The sequence below is a fragment of the Diplodia corticola genome (genome assembly GCF_001883845.1).
Source record: "Diplodia corticola strain CBS 112549 chromosome Unknown scaffold78, whole genome shotgun sequence".
Lineage (NCBI taxonomy): Eukaryota > Fungi > Ascomycota > Dothideomycetes > Botryosphaeriales > Botryosphaeriaceae > Diplodia > Diplodia corticola.
In genome coordinates this window covers 110,127-133,345 of record NW_017971557.1, presented here as the reverse complement: position 1 = coordinate 133,345, position 23,219 = coordinate 110,127, and the positions used below count along the sequence as shown (strand labels likewise).

At 54.8% G+C, this 23,219-nt stretch overlaps 6 protein-coding genes across 6 annotated transcripts; 2 read left to right on the top strand and 4 right to left on the bottom strand.

Moving 5' to 3' along the window:
* Positions 1-2,226: 2,226 nt before the first annotated feature.
* Positions 2,227-2,771, bottom strand: BKCO1_7800039 (major facilitator superfamily; the record flags this gene model as incomplete). The annotated part of the gene is made up of 3 exons (XM_020279096.1): positions 2,227-2,342; positions 2,405-2,588; positions 2,640-2,771. The coding sequence occupies 3 exons, from the start codon at positions 2,769-2,771 to the stop codon at positions 2,227-2,229; spliced, it is 432 nt and encodes a 143-aa protein (XP_020125801.1).
* Positions 2,772-4,309: 1,538 nt separating this feature from the next.
* Positions 4,310-5,230, top strand: BKCO1_7800038 (uncharacterized protein; the record flags this gene model as incomplete). The annotated part of the gene is made up of 3 exons (XM_020279095.1): positions 4,310-4,901; positions 4,975-5,125; positions 5,164-5,230. The coding sequence occupies 3 exons, from the start codon at positions 4,310-4,312 to the stop codon at positions 5,228-5,230; spliced, it is 810 nt and encodes a 269-aa protein (XP_020125802.1).
* A 189-nt stretch (positions 5,231-5,419) lies between these two features.
* BKCO1_7800037 (integral membrane family protein) lies at positions 5,420-6,768 on the bottom strand (the record flags this gene model as incomplete). The annotated part of the gene is made up of 4 exons (XM_020279094.1): positions 5,420-5,758; positions 5,815-6,151; positions 6,199-6,389; positions 6,613-6,768. 4 exons carry the CDS (start codon positions 6,766-6,768, stop codon positions 5,420-5,422), a joined length of 1,023 nt encoding a protein of 340 aa, XP_020125795.1.
* Positions 6,769-7,672: 904 nt separating this feature from the next.
* On the bottom strand, positions 7,673-17,261 carry BKCO1_7800036 (uncharacterized protein; the record flags this gene model as incomplete). Its single annotated transcript, XM_020279093.1, has 5 exons — positions 7,673-7,784; positions 7,836-8,308; positions 8,369-9,114; positions 9,172-16,847; positions 16,912-17,261. 5 exons carry the CDS (start codon positions 17,259-17,261, stop codon positions 7,673-7,675), a joined length of 9,357 nt encoding a protein of 3,118 aa, XP_020125796.1.
* A 920-nt stretch (positions 17,262-18,181) lies between these two features.
* BKCO1_7800035 (uncharacterized protein) lies at positions 18,182-18,957 on the bottom strand (the record flags this gene model as incomplete). Its single annotated transcript, XM_020279092.1, has 2 exons — positions 18,182-18,798; positions 18,849-18,957. 2 exons carry the CDS (start codon positions 18,955-18,957, stop codon positions 18,182-18,184), a joined length of 726 nt encoding a protein of 241 aa, XP_020125793.1.
* A 2,229-nt stretch (positions 18,958-21,186) lies between these two features.
* Positions 21,187-23,090, top strand: BKCO1_7800034 (iron-regulated transporter; the record flags this gene model as incomplete). Its single annotated transcript, XM_020279091.1, has 6 exons — positions 21,187-21,571; positions 21,624-21,793; positions 21,849-21,888; positions 21,944-22,101; positions 22,158-22,712; positions 22,794-23,090. 6 exons carry the CDS (start codon positions 21,187-21,189, stop codon positions 23,088-23,090), a joined length of 1,605 nt encoding a protein of 534 aa, XP_020125794.1.
* Between the last annotated feature and the right edge of the window lie 129 nt (positions 23,091-23,219).

Sequence of the window (23,219 nt, the reverse complement as noted above, 5' to 3'; positions counted from 1 at the left end):
TCAGCGCTGGGGTGCAAAAAACAAAGCAGTGCGACGTTCGTTACAGCATCTCCATATGGATTCTAATATGCATCCTCAACTTCTGTAAATGTGTCTGTATCATTTACACCAGATGCATTCATGCGGAAAACCGCCTCGTTACAGTCGGGGATGCTGTGGCGAGCTTTTTAGAACAGGCAGATGAGACAACGAAAGGACTCTGCCTCGCGACTGTGAAAACAATGAGAAAGACTGGAAAATCCAACATCGAAAGCCCAAAGAATACCTCGGGATTGCGGAAAACCTGGCTGTGGGTCAGGAAACACGCTGCGTATATAGTAAGAGATATCCCAACAAGGAACCTCCCGACTCCAGATAGACCTTCATGGTCAGATACGCGAAGGAGGCGGGACCCGGAAAAGGGACTACGCTGGTATTACACTGCTGAAAAAAGCCGATAGTTTACTACATATAGATTGTAGGTTATTCCCGATGCCGCAGAATAGTGCTTCACGTAGCTAATCAGCATGAATGCAGATGCTCTCTAGTCATCGTAATAACGATATATCTACTCGTAAGCTCCTTGAAATCTCAAGTAGAAAGCGGCCTTTCAATTACCTTTCCATCTCTCTTGGCTCGTGGATTTAGACGGCCATCTTCAGCAAATATAGCCCTCTCAGGGAAATCCGACTGGACCCTATATACCGCCGTTCTGTTCACCAACTCATTTCAACTTCTGCTGAGCTTCTTATACATTCTATACAACCGGCTTCTTACATCGCTACTCGTAGCTTCCGAGTGGACTAGCTACGGATTCAAACGCAAGGCTCTACGGGTGTCTAGCCCTCGAGGAATTCAGCGATCCTCTTACTTCTTAAGCATCCCTTTCAAGTTCGGAATTCCCTTAATGCTATCTGGCTCTATACTCCACTAGCTTATCTCGCAAAGTATATTTATAATCGTCACAACTAGATTTAATTCAGATAGGACTAAAGTCGGTAATTACGATACCTTCACGCTCGGATACTCCAGCATTGGCATCGTTTTCACAGTCTGTGTCGGAGGAGTTATGGTCTTAGCCTTAATGGGAATCGGATGCCTCAGGCAGCCGGGGGATACAACAGATGAGCATGCAGGTGACAGCGTAGATACATCGAAACTGTCCAGGTGGAAGTCATCACTCAGGATAGCAAAGCTCTCCGAATGGTGGAACAGGAGCGAGGCGGAGCGTCTGCAATGGTATGGCGAAGGATGGACGCCGCCACTGGTCTCCACATGCAGTGCTGCAATCAGCGCGGCATGCCATCGGCCATCTGAAGATGTATATGCGCATCTATTCCCTGTTAGATGGGGCGATGTGGGTGAGTTCGAGGGTGCTGAGTTCGATGAAGCGTCAACTGCAAGACCTCGCCATTACTGCTTTACTACGGCAAAAGATGTTTCGAAGCCAGTTCCCGACGTGGAATATATCTAAGTACTTTAGAGGTGTTATAGGATTTTATGTATCTAGCATGATGTCTCGAATATCTTTTAAACTCCTATGCTTGCTCTCGCTATCGATGGAAGAATGAAAAGATCACTATCCATGCCCGCTTCCGGCAGGAGCAGGTAGATTTCTCGAACCAAGGCCAACTTCTGCGTTATATGTACTTCTTAGTTGCGCGGGCAAGACCCTATCTTGTACTCTAAGACGTCCTTATGGCGACCGATAGGCTGGCTCTGTACTTAAAATGCCTGTCTCTACGGTAGAGGAACGTGAAACAACGATCCGTCTTCGCCTACGCTACGCTGTTCGACCGCATTATTATTGCGGTCAGCTATGTCTACGCCATCAGCGCCGTTCGGCACGGGCGAAGTCATTACCCGCCTGACTTCTGACATGCACCTGGTGTAGCGGAAAGACATTTCCGACCAGCTCTCGTTAACCTTCACCGCCCTGGCCCCGTTTTGCACCGCATTCATCGTCACATTCGTTACGTACTGGGAGCTGGGTTTCATCCTCGTCGCCGCCGTCTTCGTCATGGCGACCGCCAATGCTGTGGGCGCCACCAGAGCTGTGCCCTTGTTCTACAAGAAAAACAGACATTCAAGCGAGGACCCAACCTCAGTCTCGGGGGCATACCGAAACATCTGGTACATCGGCATCAGGACCAACTTACGGAGCGGGCCCGCTGTATGTAGAGTATGCCAGATATCTACATCCTCGCCGAGATCGCGTTCCCGAATCTCCTTCATAATCGCTGCCGACTAAGTAGAGTATTTGCATTTCGCGTGTATGGCCTCGCCGTACTTGTAGAAGAGAAAGGGGAATGGCAGGCACAGCACAGAGAGGAAGGCGGCGAGCGACGACGCCCAGTGGATTCCTACGAGAGCACGGGGCTGTCAGCAACACGGCGGCAGTTCCGAAGAATCGGGGCAATTTTACCCAGCTTCTGGTACATCTGGGTCGTGAAGAGCGGAAAGGCGGCGCCGAACAGCGACCGCAAGACGGAGTTCCCCGCCATGACCGACGCCGCGAAGACGGTGTACGAGTCGACGAGGTAGTTGATCACGCTTATAGACACCAGCACCATGCCAAACCTAAACGGCACGCCCGCGGCGACGCTCGCCTGCTACGGCAGTCCGGGCCCGCACGTCCGCGCGAACTAGAAGAGGCCGACGGGCAGCGCGAAGCCGCCGACGACGCACGCCAGGAGGCGGGCCTCGGGAGGCGCATGGCCGCCGTTCGCCTCGGCGATGCGCACGTAGCGGCGGTTGTCGTGGTAGACGTTGTAGACGAGCGCGAGCGCCATGCCGATGGCGACGGCGAGGAAGGGCAGGCTGGCGACGCCCTGCGACTAGCCGCGGTGCTGCTGGTACACGATCGGGTACGCGCCGAAGAGCATGTAGAGGATGCCGTAGACGATGGAGAGTCGCGTTCGTTCGACTACGATAACCTAAACAAGCACCAGATTGATAGATAACTCCGATTCCAGCCACAAGGCTCGACGAAGATTGGCACCGAGCTACGGGACAGGATTCTTAGGCCTTTTTTGTTTGACGTATTGGCTCGCGGTGAGAGGCTCAAGCGACCGCTTCTCATCATTGTTATTACCGACGGCTGCCCCTATGATGAATCGCAAGAGACGTTTAAGAGGGCCATCGTCGAGTGTAGTAGGGCGCTGGGCCAAGCTTACCGTCGTAGGCCGCCTGGACGAGCGATTCACTGAGCTACACAGGAACGAGAAAGCTATTGAGCAATGGGTGAGTACTCTGCAGTTCCTTCTGACATTATGCGGGCCGGTCCACGGCTGACTGTCTGCCTGCACTAGCTCCTGCGCGTTCTGATGTCTCCAATCACTGGAAGATGGTCCGAATAGGACGTGAATTCCCGCTTTCACATGTGTGGACAGGGGCCTCTTTAGGCGTCGGATATGTGCCGTCTTTGGTCATGGATCGATGTCGAGTATGATCGGGTGTCACTCATTCACATGCTTCGTAGCGAACAAAATACGAGGACATTGGCCATGGAATTTACGGGAAAAAATGCAATCCATGAAATTTTCCTCCTTTCGGGCCATGTCAGCTGGCTGCAGCGCAGGCGCGACTGATGTATCATATAGCAAAACCAGGTGGCATAAGCCTCATAGTAACCGGGCACCAGCTGTTGTATTTCATTGGTTCTCATCGACCTGGGTACGAGATGGACGAACGAATTGACTTCTGCCACATACACTCACACCATCTAGATGGCCGCGGCTGAAAGACTGGGTTGTAGCCTTGTGTTTCGGTTCACTGAGGCGCTTTGCTCCCCGGTCCCCACACATTCAGCCAAGACGCCAAAGTCGGCTCCAGATGTCCTTTCGGCCAAGCCACAGTGAGATCTTCACCATTCAGATCAAGCAGCTGCCGCAAACGGCTTCTATGCTATACCCCGGCATATCTAACGTGCAGCTCATGCCATCGCATGCACAGTGACTGCCAGCATGACAGCCACCTGCCTGAAGAGCGGAAAGCAGGATCCAGTAGATAACACGGAAGCAGCAATTGATGAGTGTAAGCCCCAGAAATGCCTTGGCGTCAGATTTCAGGCTCTAAGGAAAGCATTTGCTGCGGTGGTAGACATCTGGGAGCCAATTGGCACATGGTCGAGCCGCCACTTGGCATCGGTGGAGCTGAGAAAAAGAGGACTAAAGTCAAAAAGGCTGAAAGGCGGCATACTTCTTGGATCGACAAAAGCCACCTGCATTTCCCGCTCAGAGAAGCAATCGATTTGACTACTCTGCCCGTCACACGGTTTCACACACGCCTCTCCAGAGCACGACACAGAATGAGCTCAGACGTGTAGAAGATGGCGCTCTACATGAGTGCCGCAGGATTCACGACCAAGGACAAGAATACATCCTACATCACCAAAGAGGATGAGGGCAACCTCATCGAGCAAAAATTCATCGACACGGACCTGGTCGATGAGATTTTCATGACTAGCGGAGTGAAGCCTGACACTGCCGCCGTCTATGTTGACAGAAATGATACGGTAGCCGAGTTCTCTTCCCTCGTTTATGTCACCCAAACCAACGATCTGGGTTGCATTCAGCGTATATCTTCACCCGATGACAACGACCCGGTCTGGGCCAAGGTGCCTCTCACTGACATTGGCCGCGTGGCTATCCACGGGGAGAGCCGCATCGCGGGTGCCAACAGTGCCGATGGTGCATTGATGTTTTTCCAGCAGCCAGACGGTTCTGTCCGGAGCATCTTCTACGACGACGAGACGAAAGAATGGATGGAGAGCGACTGTGTCCCGGAAACAGCACAGGCAGCATACCCAGGCACCACGCTGTGTGTCATGGAGCTACAAGACGCGCTGGGAGTGTTCTACTTGACAAAAGAGCGTACCGTCAGCGGGCAGCTCCAAGACCACCGAACAGGCGAATGGGCAGGTGAGCCGTCGCCCGCCTTGTTGCTGTTTTTTTTTTGTTTTTTTTTTTGTAAAGAGCTAACCCAGATTTACAGAAAGTGTCATGGATAACTCGTTCTTCGAGGGAGGCATCAGCAGCTTCATTGTCATCCAAGACGGAGAATCCACTACTCTGCGTGCCTATGTCCGTGCCGCCGATGTTCTCATCCATCTCGACGGCAGTGGAAAGAGAACGAAGCTGGGCAGGTGGAATGGCGAAACTTTCATTCCTGATACCTCTGCAGAGTGTGGGCTTATTATTGGTATTGTCTTTGCAATTTTGGCGATTTTCATCGGCTCTGGGTTGTCTAAGCAAGGTGGTCGAGGGCCTAGAAGACATCGTTACCGTCGTAAGATTGGAAAAGGAGAAGAGTCGCGTCGTTAGTGGGGGGGAGGACAGCAATAATGATTTTGCAGATCAAGCGTCCTTACGTGCCTCGCCCCGGTCGAACCCGAACCTTCTCTTACCAAGATTCCCCACAAGTACATTAAATGACCCTTTTACTTTTTTCTATACGTAAAACTAATTCGGTCCTCTCTCAAAATCTCGCGCTGGCTCGCGTCATCCTCAAAGTAAACCTCCTCAGCCGCAGCTATACGTCCCCCGCCTTCCCGCTCATTCTCGGGCTCCCCTGCTGTGACGGTCGTCTTCACGCCGTAGCCGGCCCTGGTTGCTGGATGCACGATGATGGCGTCAGAGGCGTCGGCGTTGAGCTCGATGCCAGAGTGGCGGCTCTTGGCGTGGGTGGGGCAGCAGCCGTATTCCCTGCTGTCGGTGTCGTCGGAATTGCCGCGGCTGCTGCCGAGCCGGAAGATTCGGACGAAGATGGGGCGGAGGGTCTGTTTGGATGACGAGTCAGTACCGCCACGTGGAGCGGGAAGGGAGGTGGGCTTACGCTGCAATTAGCAGCCGAGAAGCCGACGCCGGCCTCGGCGAAAGCCCACATGACGACGAACGAGGCATGGTAGAGAAAGTCGACCTCCTCGTTCAGGGCGATGGTGTACTGAAGGCGGATAAGGGCGCAGACGCTCGCGAAGACGCCAAAGGAGAGCAGCACGCCGGCCGCAATCTTAGAGTTGCGGTGCATCTCGAGGTTCCATAGCAGCGGGATAGGTAATAGGGCGCAGGTCCAGTCGGTTACGATATTGGCGGCGGAGATGGCGAAGCTCATACCCGTGAGAATGCGCTTGTCCTTGCACTTACCGCCGGGAATGCTTTTATCCCATGAGTATCTATAAGGTGTGAGCAGCTTGAATTGCGGTGGGAGCGCTCGCCGTACGCGATGGGCTGGCATTGGGCCAGGACGTAGAAGAAGACCATGAAGATGGCGGCAGTAAAGATGAGGATGGTCACCCGAAGGGTCCACACGTAACCAGGTCGGCCGGCGGTGATACGCATCAGAGTCAGGGCGATGCTGAGTTTGAGGAAGAAGACGCCGCAGCAGTAGGAAAGCATGAACATGAAATAGTTCTAAGAATCGTCAGCCGATGGCGCGCATGCCTTGTAGTCTCATCCGCTTGCCTTGAGTGCTGTTGTGTACTGCTCAATGCCTCCGTACAAGTGCTCGTCCCTGGCACCCAAGCCGCTCCACGCGCCGCTGAGGACGGATGCTGACAGCCACGCGAAGAAGGGCTGCAGGAGAAGCTGGCGTTAGCTGCCCGCGCCGTCAAACGCGAGAGGGGGCCGAACGTACCGCGGAGAGCACCATGCAGGTGTCATCGAGGCCCCATGCCTTGCGAGAGATGCGCACACCGCAGCGCAGGGCCAAGGTAATATACGCAGGCGGCACGAGAACGAGGACGCAGGTCGCTACCGACCTGCTGGCATCGTAAAGCATCGTGAGGTGCATGGTGACAAGGCACCATGAGAAAACTTAAAGGAGGAGGGTGGGCCAGGCGGTAGGCGAATGACGCGGGGACCGGGGTTGCAGCCAGCCGACGCCAATCATGGCCTTCTTCTGACCCGTGTTCAAACACGAACGGTGAACCGCCGCCTTCGGGCCCAGCTCCGGCAAGTGCCCGTTGCCGCCCGACCGATTGTGTTAGGGTGTAACGCACGGACAATGCTGGGGTCCGCTGGGTGATGAATGACGGCGGGGTCTGTTTGGCTCGCACTTTTGTTGTTCCAATTAATAGTGTTATAGACATGCCTATCGTGAAAATCCCGTCGAAAAAGCTTCGAGGTCTGAGAGACTCGGCCGCCGCGTCCGGGAGCAGCGGACAGAAGTGAGCCAAGACTTCCGGAAGTAAGGCCCGCAGCACGGCTCTGCCAAACTGACTCGTCGCTGCACGAATGCAGTCACACATCCGGCCCGCGGCACCGCTCGGCGTGACTTTTTGTCAAATACTCCGATAGGCCCAGTCATGTTGGGGGGAGGATTATTTGCGGTGCAAACTGGCACCAGCGCCAACCCAGTTTTGTAGAAAGATATAACCCACTGATGGTTGGACCACACCATGGTTATATACGTCCAAGTACAGTGCACATATTTGGTCGCTCTGAAGTTGGTGATGCCACTGTGCGCGCCCGAATACCTAGTACTCGCAAGAAGCCTCCGGGCTGGCGATGACTCCGTTATTGACACTCCTGCGGCCGCCAGTAGATCTCCCGCTAGCTAGTAAAGATAAGAACTCTTCTTTATCTTCTCTATTACATCTACCCTCTTATCTGTCGTCTCGTTTACCGGCAACGTGTGGTTGCTTCGACCAATCATTCTCAGTGTTTAGTGTTTCCCCCACGTCCTTCCCTCTATATTACTCCCCTTCGTCACCGTTGCAACTTTTTGAATCCGAGTTGCCAATTTCTTGTGCAATACCTCCGTCCAATCCTCTATCTGGATCCATCGGTGACGAGAAGTCATACTCCCTTAAGAAAAAAGGGTGTTCTGCTCTCAAAGGCTTCCCTTCACAAACATACCCCATTGGGGTCTGCGAGAAATCTTGACCTTTTCGCCGCGCGGTAACCCACTCTTGTAGAAACACCAGCCAATTGGATGCCACCGATGGGAGAGCTGAATCCTGGTCAACCGGCCCCTGTTCCGTCGCCTGCCAACGTGCTGACCCACGGCCATGCGACATGTTGTTGCCGTGGAGAAACGTGGCAATGGCGTCATGCTCGTCAAACTCGAAGTACAAACGGCCTGCAAACAAGCCGAGCTGAATGGGAAGCCACAGGGGCATCGTGTAGCTTGCGGGCATGGCTGGAACGGCATAGTAGTCGAGCTTGTTGAAATACGACATCTTGCGAGATACGGGAGCCGCGTATGCCAACAGATGCGTCAGCGGGTGTTCATCGCCACGCTTCCTAGAGATCAGATCCTCGGCTTCCTCGGGAGTTACCATCAATGCCGTTTGTGCTTGTGTACTCCAAAGTAGCCATGTGACAGGTCGCTGTGGAGGCTTGACTTAGCGTTTTCATGTGTGCAGTGCTAAGTTGACAGGGGCTCTTACCAGGAAGTCATCGTCCGGTTTTTCCAACTTCACCGTCCGGAAGACCTCCGTGGAGGCAAAAAGTCGGTGGTCGAACATCGCAGCGGCAGCTTCATACTTTTTACCCGTCTGTGTGTGCCGAATGGCAAGCGAAACGGTTCCGTACCCGTCCGACTCGTGTTTTGGTCTTCCAGTCCTCTCGAAGAGGACTATGTCCTCGTGGAGACCACGATACGGCAGTGCCTCGTATAGGATCGGCTTTTGGGTCTTCCGAATTGCTTCAACTTCGTGAGCCACCTCTCTCTCCTGTTCGACTTCTTGGAAGGCTGTGCTGCTTGGCGAGTCGGAATCGTAAGTCTGGTTCCCAAGTTTTGCAAGAAAGGCAGTCAATGCGGGAGACGGTTGCTCCAGAACCTGGGGCGTTGTTTCCCACCGTCTCGGCTGGTACATCTTCTGAAGTGTATGGTCGCAGACCTGCCGAATCTCACGGACGAAGGAGTCTCGGTGGTTTTTGTTGCCTATGTGATTCGGGAATCTGATGCCGATCTCAGAGCGGCAACAAAAGTCGATTCCTTGAGAGCGATAGAGCGGCTGGAGCTGCTCTATTCCTCGACACGTTTGCTCGAGCAGCCACTCGACCACAGCCCGCGAGTCAATATGACCGGTACTTCTCTTGCCACAATGGTCAAGGATGCTCTGGTGCACCTCTGGCGGTGCGAAGAAGACGACGGATTGTGTCGTGGCCAGCTGCCTCAACCTCATCGCAGCTGTGGAAAGTTGTAGTCAGTAAAGCATTGGCTTGCTAGAATTGCGGCGGCTCGAACCTTGAACGGTGTGGTCCTTCGTCTGTGCTAGCCCTAGTGTTAAGGCGCCCCTGGCGTCTGAAGGTAACTTGAGGTCAGTCCCACGAGTATGTGCTTCGTCGAGATACACTACGCATTCGCGGAGGTCGTTGGCAAATGAAGAGGCTAGAAGAGGAACTTGTGTGCCGCTCCGATATACGATGAAGGGCTTGTTGTCTGCGTTGAAGTATAAGCCGGCCTTGGCTTTCGTGTCCACGCGCATCCAGTTCTTGACCAAGGTGAAATTGTCCATCTCCAAGATCTGTGCGCCAGCGTCAATGAGCACACGGATTCCCAGCTCCTTGGCCTTCCAAAGCAACATCTCCTCTGAGAGGCGCTGTCCATGTTTGGCTGCAAGAATGTATCCGCGATTCCGGGGCTGCAGCAGGTACGTCAGCACGTCAGCGTTCGTGTGGGCGAGGCTGCCAAGATCGTGCTGTTCAATCGTCAGCGGCAACAGGTATCGATTATCGTTTGTTCCACTGAATCCGGTCGTCAACGGAGTACGCCAGCAATCAGTCTGCTTTGAGCTCTGGGGCTTCTGCGGCTGGTACAGTGGTATATCCCAGCCTGAGGCACCAATTTGAGCCTGGAAATGCCTGGCATGGACGGGAAAGACGAAGTGGTTCAGGAACAAATCGATGACGATAACGTTGTACCGTAGATGCTTCCAGAGATCCTGGAGCTGCAATTCATCATCCACATTTATCACATTCCATTCCTGTAGCTGGACGGGCAAGGACTGGGAACTTCCAACCCAGCGACCATACTCACTAGCCGGGTCGTCGGATTGAAGGACTTGAAGGACGCATTTTTGAAGCTGCGAGACATTGAGTCCTGCGAAGTAGAATGAGAGGCAGGTGAGTAGGATACACACATCAGGGTGGCCCCATTCCGCCTGATCTGATGGAACTCCCTTCGCGTGGTACGGAACAGCTACTGGATCGCGCATGGGGTGTAGGCCGTATTGTACGTTCCACTTCTTTTTCAAGGTCAGAATGAGGATTCCATGGGCCAACAGCCCCCTGAGTAGGTATATGGTCTTCCTCGAGGCGCTTCTATCCTTGAAAAGTGCTTCTAGGCGCCGTTCATCGTCAACGTGGACTTCGATGTCTCTGATAAAGCGTTTCAAGGCTTTATAGTCCTTTTTGGAGATTCGCTCGAGGGTGAGAATCCTGGTTTTTCCGAGTGCCAACTGGTTCACCAGCCGCGACACCAAGGCGTTTTCGGCATCAGAGCGCAGGAAGTAGACCCAAGGGAACCCGCCGCATTCTCTCTTAATGACTCTAACGCTGTGGGGAAAGTCATGCTTCAATGTCTCCAGATGGCTGTGGACTAGCTCAAGCAACATTTCCGCCGTCAGCCACCGGGATGGTTGGCCGTCCAAGCTCTCCTGGGGTCCGGAGGGATATATCAGCTGGGTCCTAGTGGATAGGGTGAAATCACATTCATCGAGAACGTCGCGGCTTGCTCTCTCCATCCACTTCTGCGCCTTGAGCATGCAGCTCGCTTCCTCAATTCTGCCGTCCAAGAGCCTCTGCGTGCCGCTCAGCTTGAACGACAGGATGTTCTCAGGCAGCGTGATAATGACCCCACAACTAGACATGATTTCTTGGTGGATTCTAGTAAATGTGTTGATCGAATCGAGTGTGGTCGGTGTTCGGCGGGAGAAAGGAACGCTTCTCACCTCACGGCCGAGTAGGTTGCCTAACCGTGCCTGCAAGACCTGCGCCGTCTGTGCAAGCAGTGCTCTTGGAATAACGATACGCACGAGCTGCTTTTGATCAGCTAGGGCCACGGCTACCATTGGTATGATGCACGATGTTTTCCCTTGGCCCATATTCATTTGCAACACGGAATTGCTGCCAGAATGCGGCGATATGGTTGAAAGCGCCACATCGACTTGGTGGGACCTGATAAGAAGATTACCCTCGATCTCTAGAAGCAGCCAGTCTGGATATTCAGCAGGGCTCCAGTTTGCGTGGCCTAGATCTCCGAGCTCCTCAGCCATGGCCTTTTTCCTTCCTCGCATCAGTGCATCGTCAATCCTGAGGTGCTGCTGCAATTTCGTGATGGACTGGCCATACTGGATCAGAGTGTCTCTCATACCAGTTCCAAACTGAACTTTGGCAGTAGTTCGGAGCCTTTCCAGAACCGTCACAGGGCTGATGCATGGCCACAACCCTCCATACTTTAGCCACACAGCATGGTTTTTTCCGGCCTCAAGAGCCTGGGAAATCTGCTCAAGCCGAGCCGAAGCAGCGTTGCAAGCATCCACCGATGAGATGGTCGTGCGGCCTGATGGCGTTTGGGCAATTCCCTGCGTGTCGGTATCTCTGCGGGCAGCCTCGAGCGCCTGTAGACTTTGGTTGAGATCCTTTGCGTACTGGGATCGGACTTCTGACTCTGTTGAAATCATTGAGGCTATGATGGACCTCAACTCCCGCAACTCGGGTGAGAGGGGACGATGCTCCCGAAGTTTATCAGACGTGGTCGTCCGTCCTCCTATGCCTTTCTCGTGAGTAGCTATTCTCAACCTTTGCTTGTCGTAGACTCCATCTACTGCTGGTTCTGGAAGGACACACGATTCCCTCAGAAGATCCTCAAGATGCGGCACAATGCTCTTACGATGGCCATGAGGAGTGACTTTGCAGTCATCAGATACAGTGTCCAGGGCATATCCACGTGCTCCAATGTTGAGGCGGTTGAGGACACTCTGGACGCGGGAAACCCATTCAGACAGCTCGAAGTTGCGTTTCAAACGCACCCAGTCACTCATAACAGCATCGATAGCACCAGGAAAATTCATGAAAGATGATGCCTCTTCTGGAATCTCGTCTAGCCCTGGTGAGTGGCATGGCCACTGTGAAGCAAAGATGGTGGCTACCTGATGGCAGTTGGAAGTGATCCTTTCTTTCTCAGCAGTGCTGCTTCCTGGGCAGGGCGTGCAAAACGGAGCCATGAGCTGTGAGAGGTAGCTCGGGGTTGGCGTCTGGCGAAACTCAAAGCCGGTATACAACGGCCATGCAGGGAGCTCGAGGGCTTTGAGATCATCCAGGACCGCAAAGGCAATGAGAGTCCTGACGAGATCCATGTCGTGAGCTTTGCGGAAGGCAAGGGCGCCCAACACGAAGCAGAGCAGATACTTGTCCGCGACGCGAGCACTGCTGCAGATGCTCAGCCAGGAGCCCCACTCCATTGCCGCCTCAGCGCCGAGCAAGTTGCTCAGCAACAGCCCCACGGCAGGTTCCCCACGGGCGTGAATGACCGGCCAGCCACGCAGCAGGCGGGCGAGGTGGGGCCTGGCGGAAAATTGCGCGCTCCAAGTATCGATGAGCGTGGTGCATTCCCAGACCCTGGCGCGGCGGTCGCTCTGCGTCTGGCAATCACGCGACTGGTACGTCGCATCGCAGCACGTCTCTGGATGGACGCAGTTCAGATCTCTGCGCCAAAAATTGCTTCGTCGGGCGCTGCTACGCTTCCGAAGATGGGCATCGCCCCTGTCCTCCAGCGACATGGTCACGGACTCTGCAGGCGAAAAAGCCGACAGCTGCATCGACTTCTGATAGATTGCCGCAATAGCTGCATGAAATGATTCGTGCTGCGTGGTGGGAGGCAGCCGGTCGTCCCAGAAGACCTGCTGCATCACCTTCTTTCCCGGCGGGTAGTACACCCTCTTCGGCGCCAGGCCCGCTAGCAGACTGAGATACTGCTCGAAGGCCGGATTCAACGGCATCCACGGTTGGTTTTGGGCAGAGTGTAGACAGTGCAGCGCCTCTTCGGTCCCGCTGCGCCGCGTGAGCGGATCCAACGCAATCGACGCCGTGTACGCGTGCAGCAGCGCTTTGAAAAGCAGCAAGCGCGCTTCGGCTGGGCAGTCCAGCCGCCCCAGGACGGTGTTGATGGTAAAGATGCCGTACGTCCCGCCGTTCTCTGCGTGCACCGCGACGTGCGTCCCGCGACGCTTCCACGAAAGCGGGCCCAGAGGAACGAGGATGCTGCGCCGCTGTGGGTTTTGGCTGTCCCGGAGCACGATCTTGGAGTCGAAGCCGTACCACGTGCCCGCGTCCTGGTCCGGGTCGAGGTCGGCATGGAGCTCGCGGCAATGCAGCAGGCCTTTTTCTTTGACCACGAAGCTCAAGTCGAGGCGACGAAGCTCTACCGATAGACCTCCGTCCTTGCTCTCTGGCTGAAAAACGGTCAAGCGAGCGCGGTGCTCGAATCCGTGGAAGATGCTGGCTACGTGATTGAACAGTGTGCTGCTGGGGTCTACCAGGAAAACATTTCGCCGGCGGGCCAAACGAGATGTTACGTCGATGATCCAGTTGCTCTCTTTTTGAACCCAAATGTCAGGCATCTGTCGAGCTTCAACAACGCCCGTGTCTACATCGAACCAATGAATGCAATTTTCCACCAGTGAAGCTGGAAGATCCGGCTTCTCAAGGCTGCCAAACACGGCTCGGGGGAGAAACTCCAGGGTATGACCACGGTAGCGAGCGCGGATGATGAGGCGCTTCTCGCGCGTCCCAAAGTGGATTTGGTGGCCCCCGAGAGTGAAGTTCAGCATGTATTCCATGCCCGGCATGTAGGAGGGATACGTTAAAAGGTGCTGGCTCCCAAACAGCTCTTTCATCATCCAGTTGTCGCGATATTCGGTGGGGAGCTGGCTCAGGGGCTTGTAATCGATCCAGAGGCCACCGCTGACCACGTCGTAGTGCAAGATCTGCCGATGTGCTGCACCCTGCCAATCAACCTTTAACATGACCAGTTGCCCCGGTGATGATTTGATGAACTCGGGCTGAGAGTACTGCCTTGTCTCGCTGCCTTCTGCAGACGGCCAGACGCTGTCTATGGCGGCTGTCAAGCTGCCGGGGCTGCGCTCGATACACGACTGCACCAGTCTGCCCATTCGGCCACTCGCTCGGATATCTCGCAGCAGAGCGAGCCTCAATGAGTCGGGAAGTGAAGCGAGGTCGCTGCAAAAGTTCTCGTGCACCGCCATCGATGCCTCGATTACGGACTGCAGGGCCTGGGGTTGCAGCTCGCGCGGTGCCGTTGCTTGGTCAAAGAACGCGGTGCACGCTCTTCTGCAGAGCAGTGCTGCCCACAGCATCTGTCTGGACAGCTTTTGCGAAACCTCAGACGTGGTCGCTTGATGCAGCTCGGTCCGCAGTCTTTTCATCCATTGATGCGTTATGCTCTGAGCCTTTTCAAGAAGACGAAAGACGCCCGTGCTGGCCGGTGCATCTGCGAGGGACGCGAGGCGCAGCAGGAGCACGATGAGCATGTCCATCATGTGCGCCTCACGCCAGTTCACGGCTATGAGGTCCAGCCGGCGGCCGATCTGGTCCACCAGCCGCGCGCAGAAGCTTTGTTCGCGGAAGACGCCATGTGTCGTGCGCAACGCATCGCCTGGTTTTCCGGGCCCCGCCTGTACTGCCAGCTGGGCCACTATCAGCGAGATTGTCTCGCTGCTGAAGTTGAGGTTCGATGACCCGAGCTCGACCAGGATCGACGGCCACCTGCAGCTTCTGCCCGTGAACAAGCTCTGGACGGCTGTGAACTCGTGTACGCTGACCCCGTGAGGGCATTGTGACTGGCTAGCCAGGATCTCGTTTGAGGACGGGCCTTCGCTCTCGACGGAGAGGCCAGTCATCGTCTTCAGCTGCGCCAGGGGTGAGCTCTGAGGTATTGTCCACTGGCACAAGTGTGCAAACGAGGGACCGATGTCTTGAGAGCACCAGACTCTCGTCGTCGCGTCTGAATAGCTGTACGTCATCCCGTGTGGGCGGAGAACCCCTTCGATTGTCGCTGGTACACTCGAAAATTTGTAGTGTGATTTCAGGTGTGACTTGATTTTGGACGCCAGAGTGATGCTCCCAGACGATGCCGTTCGAAAAGGCGCCAGGCTTTTATACTCTCGTATGTCATAGGTCTTCTCGGATGGCGCCGGCAAGCTCGGGTATCCGACATTGTTGAGAATGTTCCAGGCAGCGTTGCGGTACGCTGCAAATAGCGGAGGACACTGGAGCTCGAATATGATTGTCTTTGTTTGCGCCTGGTCCTCTGGCAGGAAGTCCTCGTGGATCTTGACCTTGATTTTCTTTCTCTGCCGCCTTATTTTGCATGTCGGGCAGTTTTTCGAGCGCTTTTTTCCGGTCTCGCATGTGCACAAACTTTGTGCAAGCTGCAGGGACAGTTCCTCGTACGTCTTGCCGAGTTTTATCCATTCTTCAATGGTCTGGATTCGCGCGCTCTCTGATTTCTCCTCGATTCTCCGACGGAGATTGGCCATCTTTCCGGTTTGGTCGCATTCGTTGTAGTAACGGACGGCGAAACTGCCAGTGTGTGGATTGTCGAAGATGGTACGAGCATTGGAGCTTGCTTGCCTCTCCCGGGCCTGCAAGTAGTCTTGTATGGCCCGCAGACGGTACATGGCATGCCTCTCAGGCAATTGGAGGACATCAAGCGCTCTGGACGATACAACGGGACCGTAGTCTAGAAGTAGACGTATTGACCCCGTTGCGCGCTTATCCAGTACCATCCACATGTCCATGACGGTCAGGATCTTGATGCTTTGCAGCTCTGGCAGGCCATCGTAAGCGGACCCGGCCTGGCTGAGATAGCGGCCGATGGCGTTTGATATGCTCACACATGCCTCCCGGCTGGCCATCCCATCTGCACGGGTTGCGAATGCGCCATTTTCCACTTCTTGCTCAATGTGTTTCAACTGCGAATAGCAAGTGACGATCGCTTTTGTTGTAGAGGAACCACCATACCAGCCAGGTGACGCGCTAGGACCGCGCGCTTTGTTGGATGAAGGCCGATTGGCAAGGATAGATTTCAAAATTGGGCCGCTGTTAGGAAGAGTCAAACGCAAGCTATCAGGGTCAGCCCGAAGTGGAAGACGATGTATGCGGCGTAGGGCGGCGGCCCTGGTCACGCGCCAGGTCCTGTTGATGCATTCTGTAGCGCTTTGGAATGCCTCATGGAACAGTGGCTCCAGGCGTGGTAGAGTTCTGTCGTAGATCCCTGCAGCTCTGGGTTCATAGCTCCTTCTGGCGTTCTGCAGCTTCGCAATGCGCCGTGCAAGCTTCGCTTTGAGATTATGCAGCAGCTCTATGCTGACGACGTCAGTAGACTTGCAGAGCAGCTGAGCAAACATCACGCAGAGTATGAGCTTATAACACGCGTGGCCGGCTTCGGGTCCGAGTTTCTCGTCCAGGTGCCTGACAAGGCCTACCCGGAGCACGAGCCAGTAAGGAGCCCGCCTCCATGGAAGTCCAGATCCAGGTCCCCAAAGCACATCATCGCGAATGCGTTTGTGCAGCAAAGTGGGTTTGGTTTTGCGGCCGAGGGCTTCGAGGATGGTCATGAGCAGTTGTGATATCAGCGCTGGATTGGCTGGCTCCCGAGTCTCCACCAGTTCTACACCGGCCTTGTGAGTATGCGAGGCGAATTCGGGGAAGCTTTCGCTGCTGCATTGTTCGAGAAAGCCGGCCAGGCTCTCTTGGAAGGATGGGTTCGTGAAGATGTCCAACGAAATGGCTGCAGCGGCCCCGGGAAACCGCCACTGAAGCGCGCCCTCGGCTGCTAAAACGTCCCTTGAATGTGGAGAAGCCTCGAAGGCCTCGAATTCGACAATGCACTCGGCAGTTCTAGCATTTTCCACCATCAGCTTCGTGCATATCATAGGTGAGGCGCGGACTGTGGACGAGAAACTTTTTGACGAGCAGGCCGGCGTTCTGCTCCTTTACGTGCAGAATCAAAGACTCGTTCGACGCAAGCTGGCGGAAGGAGTTTGAGATGGAATTTTTCTCGAGACCCTCCGAATCAGTATCGTTATTCAACTTTCTGGCGACACAAAGTGTTTTCCGAACATCTTCCCATATCGCTCGGTCAGTATCTGAAGCGGTGGGAACAAGAGCCTCGGCAGCCTTGATTAAGCCATCAACAAGATTTCTTTCGAGGGAGCGCGTATCGCCTTCGCGGCTTGAAGGTAGCTGCTCTGGAAAAACGACGTGGTTGAGAAGGATTCCCAAAACTTCAGGGTTCAAACACGGAATTGCCATTTTGCCAGCTTACAGGTCGAAAGATTAAAAGAACTGGATTGATCGCTTGAGAGACTCCGGTATTTGTTTCATTCCACACCGCAAGTCAAGAACGAACGCTTCTGGCGAACTGCATGCGAGGTGGACTGGTTGAGCAGGGGTGGATGCGAGACTCCCTCGCTTCCTATAAGATCGACATTGTGGGGAGCAGGGGCACAAAGCAAGGAGTGAAACGAACACGTTGGCTCTCCAACTACTAGCTGAATAAATTTTTTCAAGGCGTACGCATTTTGCTGTATGCATTTTTACGTTCGTCAAACCACGGTTCTTCCACTTCAATATTCACTCGGTCGCTCCCTGAGTAAGATAGGTTAGATTCTGTTCTGATGACGACTTGCTTAAGGGTTAATCTATACATCCATTTTTTCTCATTATTTCGAGGCAGAAAGTTGGGGCGTTGGTGTTGGGTCGAGGGTGGGCAATTCGGTGGGTGCTTTTATACCCTGCTCGTATGGCCGAGCTAACTACTACTGTACTATAATAAGACTGCACCTCGCCACATCTTTACGGAAAGGATTTTTCATCTCATTCTCATCCGCCTTGCCGGATTTGTAGGTGTGGTTATGACTAGCCTGATCAATTTGTGTTGGACAGCACCATCAAAGAACACGTTGTAGATGATAATCTTTATCACCCAACAAGGGTCTTATTCAGCAACGTGTTATCGTAAACAACACCCTCGTTAAATCCTTTTCTTCATTCGCCTATATAAACCCCATGTAGTAGCAGCGTTCAATAGATCATCCATCTATCAGCTTTACTTCATTCACCCGGCTGTGATCACACCGACTGACAATTTGTCACAGGATATAACGGAAATTTTCAGCATCTAAATACGTGACAATGGTTCATTGAAATGCTATCATACACGTGCAGCAACCCTATGACATGACAGTAATAGTATCGGAAAGAGCGGTGCAGTTCATCGGCACAGCAATGGCAGGCGACTCATCGGTGGTGGTGGCGGTGCTCTTGTTGTAGCCGGCATTGTAAGCCATGATTTGCCCGACGGTGGTGCTGTAGTTCTTGGCGAGATCGGCGTAGGTGCCATACGTGAAGCGGTACGGCTGGAGCGTGCACTGGCTGGGCGAGCACATGGGCAATTTGAGCGACTGGCCAGCCTCGATTTCGGCATACGGGTCGGAGCTGAGTCTGTCGGCGACAGCGGTCACGGTGTCCAGGGTGAGGTTGAACTTCTGGGCGATGTACTGGATCGTATCTCCCAAAAAGGTCGTGTACGTGTGCGGTCCTCCATTGACGCAGGTGTTGGTGGTGGTGGTGTTGGGGACCAGGCAGGTGTCGTTGTCGGGGTCGCACACCTGTGCCGGAATGATGAGCTCCTCATCCGTGTAAAGCATCATCGCATCGGCCATGCGGTTGGCTCGCGCGATGTCGCAAACTCCGCGGTTGACCTTCGCAGCAATCTCGGGCATGGTCTCGTTCTCCTGCACGACGTATGACCCGACAGTGGTGTTCAGGCTGACGGTGCCATTGCAAACTGTTGCCCTTTTAGCTGGGGATCTTGGTGAAGCGACGGGCGATTCTTACGAGCTCTGGCTGTAATTTGGCCACCAGCAGCAACCACCGGAGGCAGCCCATATGCGGCACTGGAGCCAACAGTGGCCATGAAAGTTGCAAATAGCGATGGAGAGATCATTCTGAATGTAGAAGTGAACGTGGTGAAAGAATGGGAAATGATATGAAGAGAGACAAAGAGAGAAAGCGGTTGATTGCCATTGGACTCAGGGCGTGCGGCCGGCTTACTTGTAGTCAGTCCGTCAACGACACGGATGGCTATTCGGCGATATTCAGCCGCCGCTCGGTAAATTATTAGGAATTGCGCCGCACGTCATTGGCCGCCGCCGGCCGCGTACTCCGCCATCTATCTCTGCACGGTGCCTGCCCGATTTGGCCTTTGTAGATCCACGAAGCTTCTTGAGACTTGGCTCCGAATCATTATTGACGCGTCACCTTTTGATGAAAAAGTAATAATTCTCTAGCTCAAACCTTATTTTCCATGGTATTCGTCCCGAGAAAGAGACGATATAACCACATGTCCTTTTTCCTACACTAAATGCAAGCGATGCTTCATCTAGTATCTGATCGATCTATGCATTTGTTTCAGACGTGATTGCGTATATCCTGCCAATTCGGTAGCTTTTAATGCTGCTAGCCCCTGATCGAGGCTCCGGATCTGGAAGGATGAGGGATTATCTTCCGTCATCGGGATTCCCACGATACTAGGATGGCAGCAGAGTTCGTAATCGGGATACGCGGTTGTAGCTAGGCATAAGACACAGAGGGCCTTAATGGGGCGGACCCGTATCTTGAAGCATGCACGTGCGTGTTTCTGGTAACGTTTGCCATGCCTGTTAACGGCCATCTGGTCGCACCGACGCAGCAGCTTCCTAACTAAAAACAAAACATCAGTGCCCCCCTTACGACAGCTGCTCGTCATTCTAACTCCGAGAGTCCATTGGTGAATGTTGTGCGGTCGGCCGAACACGGGGTATCGACTCTTCGGACATAAGCCAGAGGCTCGGAGAAAACCATCTTAACCGCGAGTATTCATCCTTGGCCGTCATCGTTTACATGGTTGGAAGCGAAACTCTTCCACTGCCCCGGAACCGTAGTTTTATGCCACCCTTGGTCGCCTGCCTTCCATAGCTAGACTCCGAAGACCAACCTTCCTATCCCGCAGCAGCACTGAAATTTGCTCGCGCTTGGCAGATCAGCATTCTTCCGCCATGCTCCACTGGGATATTCCCCTTTTCTTCGCCGTGTTTGCTCAAAACAACACTATCAAGCATACCCGGCGTGCGTGTACGTCCCGTGGACGAGTCTCATGGCTCAAACCCAGGATCGCGGCCCGCTCGTCTTCCGATCTTCCCAGTCGCTCATTCGGCGGCGATTGGGGCATGGGAGGGACCAACGCCTACTTCAACGGCGCTCTAATGGATGAATGCTCGATTCATGTTGGTCCGTTATGACGCCTCTACATCAAGCTGTCACTGTTTTGTTGCGAGCGGCCCGACGAACCCTGAGCCATGCGAATCTTCGAGTCCAGGGCCATCTGTCCCGAGATTCTACTTGTTTCATCAGTGGACTTTGCGCTTTCTTTGGCATTCTGACGAGCTACTGGAATGCCATGTCGCTGTCTTCTTCTTGTCATAGCGTTGCGATGGCGCAGCATACACCAACAAACGACGACAATGAGATGCTTCTTCAGGTCCACTGCAGCGACTGACGTACTCTACTCCAGCAGTACGTCGTTCATTTCATCGACAGAAACACACGACACTTCCAGTCAAACTCGACTTTAGCCAAAACCAAGGGAAAGCACTACGTATGTATACGCGTACAGGCGTATTAGCAGTCCTACACGGATACGCGAATCAGCGCTGGCCTCGCCGTCAGTAGGCTTATTGGATCTTGGATTTGCCTGGCATTCCTCCTGACACTTATCAGGAAAAGGCCAGTCAAAATCCCGCGTGTCCGTCTCCACGCCTTGTCCGCACCCCCCTTTCACGGACTACCGGCTCGACACGGTCCTTCGGGCACAGGATCGCTAAATCATGACCACAAGCTTCACCTTGCCCGAAAAAGTAAGCGTTCGGCTAAATCCTACAATGATGGGACCGATTCCACCTGGCAGGAGACCGGTTGAACCCTACAACGACCGTAACCCAGCCCTGCAGGTACCAGCTACCGGCCGCGTTATACACGGATTGGTAGATTCAGAGGAAGCAGGTGCCGAGGCGAGTGTGTGGAGATGTAGGAGTCTGATCACGTGCTGTGATGGTGACTCAGCCTGATTGATAAGATAACTCGCGGGCATCACACCACCGGGCTTGACCATCACAACAACACCCATTTTTCCCCAATCATGGCGTCCAGCGAGGCAGACGGAGCCCGCACTCCACTCCTCTGCAGCACACCCCGTCCGTCGGAACGTTCGCCCAGCCAGGTTCCGAGGGTCGAGGATGGGTCGGAGCGTCTCGACGCAGATGTTCCGCCGCCGCCGACTGAGGAACTGTCGGTGTCAATGGCGGTGCGGAGGCGCCTCTACGTTTCCCATTTCCTCTCGGCGTGGAACTCCCGCGTCTTCGAGTTCGGCGCCGTGCTCTACCTCGCCTCCATCTACCCTGGAACCTTGCTGCCCATGTCGGTGTACGCCTTGAGCCGGCAAGCCTCGGCCATCGTCTTGTCTCCGGCCATTGGGCGGTACATCGACAACGGCAACAGGCTTAAAGTCGTGAGGCTCTCAATCGGTACGGGAATCTGAGCATCCTTGGATTCTTCATGCATTGATATTGTTCGCAGTGCTGCAAAGGTTGGCGGTTGCGACTTCCTGTGTTCTCTTCTGGTTCCTCTCCACCGGATGGGGCTGGATTCGGGCGCTGCAGTCCGGCTCTCTGGCTATCCTGGCAGTCCTTGCCTGTGTTGAGAAGCTCTGCGCCGTCATGAACCTTGTGGCAGTGGAGAGGGACTGGGTACGTCTGGCAATGCCGTCACAGCATCCATGCATTTTACTGACCCGCGCTGAAGGTGATTGTGATTGCCCAAGAAAACGAGGCGTCTCTGAGAGGTACCATGCGCCCCTGCACCATCGACTGAGCTAGCTACATTGACTCAGCAAGCAGTCCTCAACGCTCAGATGCGCCGGATTGATCTCATCTGCAAACTCGCGGGTCCCTTCTTCATTTCCATGCTGGACGGCGTATCCACCGAGATGGCAATCCTCGCGAACCTCGGCATGAATCTCGCCTCCATCCTCGTCGAGTACTTTGCAATCGCCCGGGTACGCAGCACCAAACCTGTGCGCCAACCCCCACTGACTCTGACTCGCCTCCGCAGGTATACACAGCCGTCCCCGCACTCCAGCAACCCAAAACATCCGCCACAAGCGTCGAACCTCTCCCGCCCGCCCCGTCCCGCCGCCGTCGTCACTGCGCCATCTTCAAGACCCTCACCAACAGCATCCTCGGCGGCGCCACGCAAGACCTGCGCGCCTACTTCCACCACCGCGCCGTGCTGCCCTCGTTCGCCGGCGCCCTCCTCTACTTCACCGTCCTCTCCTTCTCGGGCCAGATGGTGACGTACCTGCTCTCGTCGGGCTTCGGCTCGGTGCACGTCGCGGCCGCGCGCACCGTCTCGGTCGGGTTCGAGCTGTCGGCGACGTGGATGGCGCCGCGGGTCATGGCGCGGATCGGGCCGGTGCGGACGGGCATCTGGTTCGTCAGCTGGCAGTGCCTGTGCCTCGCGGCGGGGGCGTCGGCGTTCTGGGGGTTGCGGGCCAGCGACGCCGGCGACGCGCAGCTGCTCGCGGCGGCGGCGCTCGTGGGCGGGGCGATCCTGAGCCGCGTCGGGCTGTGGGGGTACGACCTCTCCGCCCAGGTCATCATTCAAGAGGTATGTACATACGTCGGGAGCTCGTCTCGAAGACAAAGGACGTTGAGAGCCGCGTGTCGCTGACCTTGGGCACCTATGCAGGAAGTTGAAGCGGAGCGTAGGGGCGCCTTTTCCTCGGTCGAAGCGTCGTGGCAGAGCGTGTTCGAGCTGTGCTCGTACGTGTCGACCATTGTCTTCTCCCGTCCCGAACAGTTCCAGTGGCCGGTACTGCTGAGCTGCATGGCCGTTTTCAGCGCCGGCGGCCTGTACGCGTCGTTCGTGCGGCGGAGGAGGGGCCATCTGCTCCACTTCTCCAAGTGCATCGAGCACCGGTCGGGCAAGACGAGGCATGGTGGCCCGGAAAGCTACGAAAGGCTTGCGCAGTCGCCGAATGTCTAACTCGCGTGGTGAGTCGCTCGAGACTTTGCCGGCCTGGTTATACATGGCTTTCCGCATCAGTGCAGATGCGAGCAGCCGAGGCATTGACAGGTAGATGGATGGGATCGGAGGTGGATGAGATGAATTTCG